General features: G+C 43.4%; 1 protein-coding gene across 1 annotated transcript in view; it reads left to right on the top strand.

Annotated features, from left to right (window-relative positions):
• Positions 1 to 369: 369 nt before the first annotated feature.
• Positions 370 to 2,276, top strand: part of LOC104408234 (exocyst complex component 6B-like) — a gene marked incomplete at its 5' end in the record, with an annotated part of 56,690 nt that continues 54,783 nt past the window's right edge. The window contains 3 exons of the mRNA XM_010017774.1: positions 370 to 453; positions 621 to 667; positions 1,868 to 1,988. Of these exons, the coding sequence (XP_010016076.1) occupies positions 370 to 453; positions 621 to 667; positions 1,868 to 1,988 (252 nt within the window). The remainder of the gene's footprint in view (positions 454 to 620; positions 668 to 1,867; positions 1,989 to 2,276) is intronic.

The raw sequence follows: 2,276 nt of genomic DNA, 5'->3' as shown, positions 1-2,276 counted from the left end.
ATTGGTTGTTTCAGTGCCCCCAGGGTTAAGTAAATCCGATGTTTGTCTGTGTCATGGCCCAGCAAAGAAGCTGGTTGCACATTTCTATACACCACATTTGCACAGTGATACTGGAAAATGGGTATAGAAGAGGTCTCAGATATTAGACCTGAACAGCTGGTTTTTTAACTAGTATTTTGAGTAAAAACTCTTCATCTTCTGATATTTGGATGGTATTTTGCTGGAGTGTTCCCCAGATCTGTTGGAGGAGCATGAGATACGCATCTGAAGTGCAGGATATTGCAAGTCAACAGTACATCGGGCACATCACGAGTTACTGGTTAATGGAAATCTTTATTATAACTTGGATGAATCGTTTCTATTTTCCAGGGTGCCCGAGAAACCTTTGAGAACTACTACAGGAAACAGAGAAGAAAACAAGCCCGATTGGTCCTGCAGCCTCCCTCAAACATGGTACGATGATCCCCTACTCACAGTGCCCAAACTTGCTCTGCTGAGTAACGGAGCGAAGCGTTATTTATCTCTGGGTTTGCTCTTGCTGGTGGGATGGTCTGTAATTCATTTCCAGTTGCTCTTGGCCACCTTTGGTTTCATCTTTGCTCACTTTTTCTTTGTTGCAGCACGAAACGTTAGACGGCTACAGGAAGTATTTTAATCAAATTGTAGGGTAGGTGTTCTTTTTATATATGTCCTCGCTAAATATGTGTGTGCTGTGTTGTTGAGGAGCCCAAAAAGAAAGAGAGGAGGGACTGTTGATGTCTTTCAGGGCCTGTAAAGGGAGCCAAAACAGGGGGGAAAATGTAGTTGGGACTTTTAGAGTGTGTTTTATAGCACCCATGAACTTTGCTGTGTCACTAGTGGGAGCATGTGGGAACCTGCCAGCTCTTGTACCAGCGAGGTCATTGCTGGGAATTTGAGGCTAAATAACCTCTGTGGACTATGTGCATCTACTTGCCCCACTAATGAGGTGAATAGGCCCCTGCCTTAATTATTCTTTCATATTGGATAATTATTCTTTGATTATTTTCCTGGTAAAGGAAGGTGATTCTCAAGCCTCTGTTTCTATGAGCTTCTTATTATTGTGCTCAGAGTCTTCCAAAAGCAGCTGAGCTGTAAGAGGAGGCAACCTAAGACCATTAATCCAACAGAGATAGGAGATGATGTTGAAATGTCTTCAGCTGACAACAGTAATTTCAACATCTAATTACAACCATCACAAGTGCAATGTGTGCTCCTCACCTCCTCACCCAGCTCCATGCTCCTGGGCTGGATTTCCCCATCAAAACTCAGCTTAGAGATTTTATCCATTGCTGTTTAAAATGTCCAATGCCACGCTCACTCCCTGGAAAATCCAGTTTCTTTTTGGCCAGGCTGTTTGATAACTGGAGATTGGGGTGAACTGATTGCCTTGAAATGGTTGTGAGCATGTGGGGTATCCTGGTGTGAGATGAGATTTTCCCTGTGGATAAAGTATTTTTCCCTGCAGTTAACTACTTGTAATGTGCTTGCTGCTGACTGGAGCAGAGTTTAATCAGTGGTTCTTGTTGAAATAACGGGGTGGGGAACGTAGAGAGGGGAAATTCTGCCTTTGGAGATACACAGAGTGGCATTACAAGGAGCAACTGTGGTTTAGGTCACTTTTATAACACGGCGAAACACCATATAAAATGTTCTGGTGTTAAAAATAGGTGGATAAAGTGTTTAGCATTAACTATATTTAATACTCTTACTGCAAATCTGAGCTTGCTCTGGGCATTTGTGGATGTGCAAATGCTGTATATCCCTCGCCTCCAGCGTTTGAAGATCTCTTTGGATGTCTCAGAACCTGGAACTTCTGATAACAGTGCCATTTTCTCCTCTCTGTCAGGTTTTTTGTAGTTGAAGATCACATCTTGCATACAACTCAGGGCTTGGTAAATAGAGCCTATATTGATGAGCTGTGGGAGATGGCGTTATCAAAAACTATTGCAGCACTAAGAACACATTCAGTAAGTAAAAGCCTCGGGTTGCTCAGCTGTTGCTTGAGTATGACTTGACATGCTGGAAATACTGGCTTTTACAGTAGGATTCTTTGTTTTGCCTCTTTTCCAATGATCCTGCTTAAAACAATAATGTGAAGAACACTGCTGTTTTATAGAATCACAGAGTGGTTTGGGTTGGAAAGGACCTTAAAGCTCCTCCAGTTCCAACCCCTGCCCCGGGCAGGGACACCTTCCACTAGAGCAGGTTGCTCCAAGCCCCTGTGTCCAACCTGGCCTTGAACACTGCCAGGGATG

This window comes from Nestor notabilis, unplaced genomic scaffold, assembly GCF_000696875.1.
Source record: "Nestor notabilis isolate BGI_N333 unplaced genomic scaffold, ASM69687v1 scaffold6247, whole genome shotgun sequence".
Classification (NCBI taxonomy): domain Eukaryota; kingdom Metazoa; phylum Chordata; class Aves; order Psittaciformes; family Psittacidae; genus Nestor; species Nestor notabilis.
This window is presented reverse-complemented; position numbering and strand designations above follow the sequence as displayed.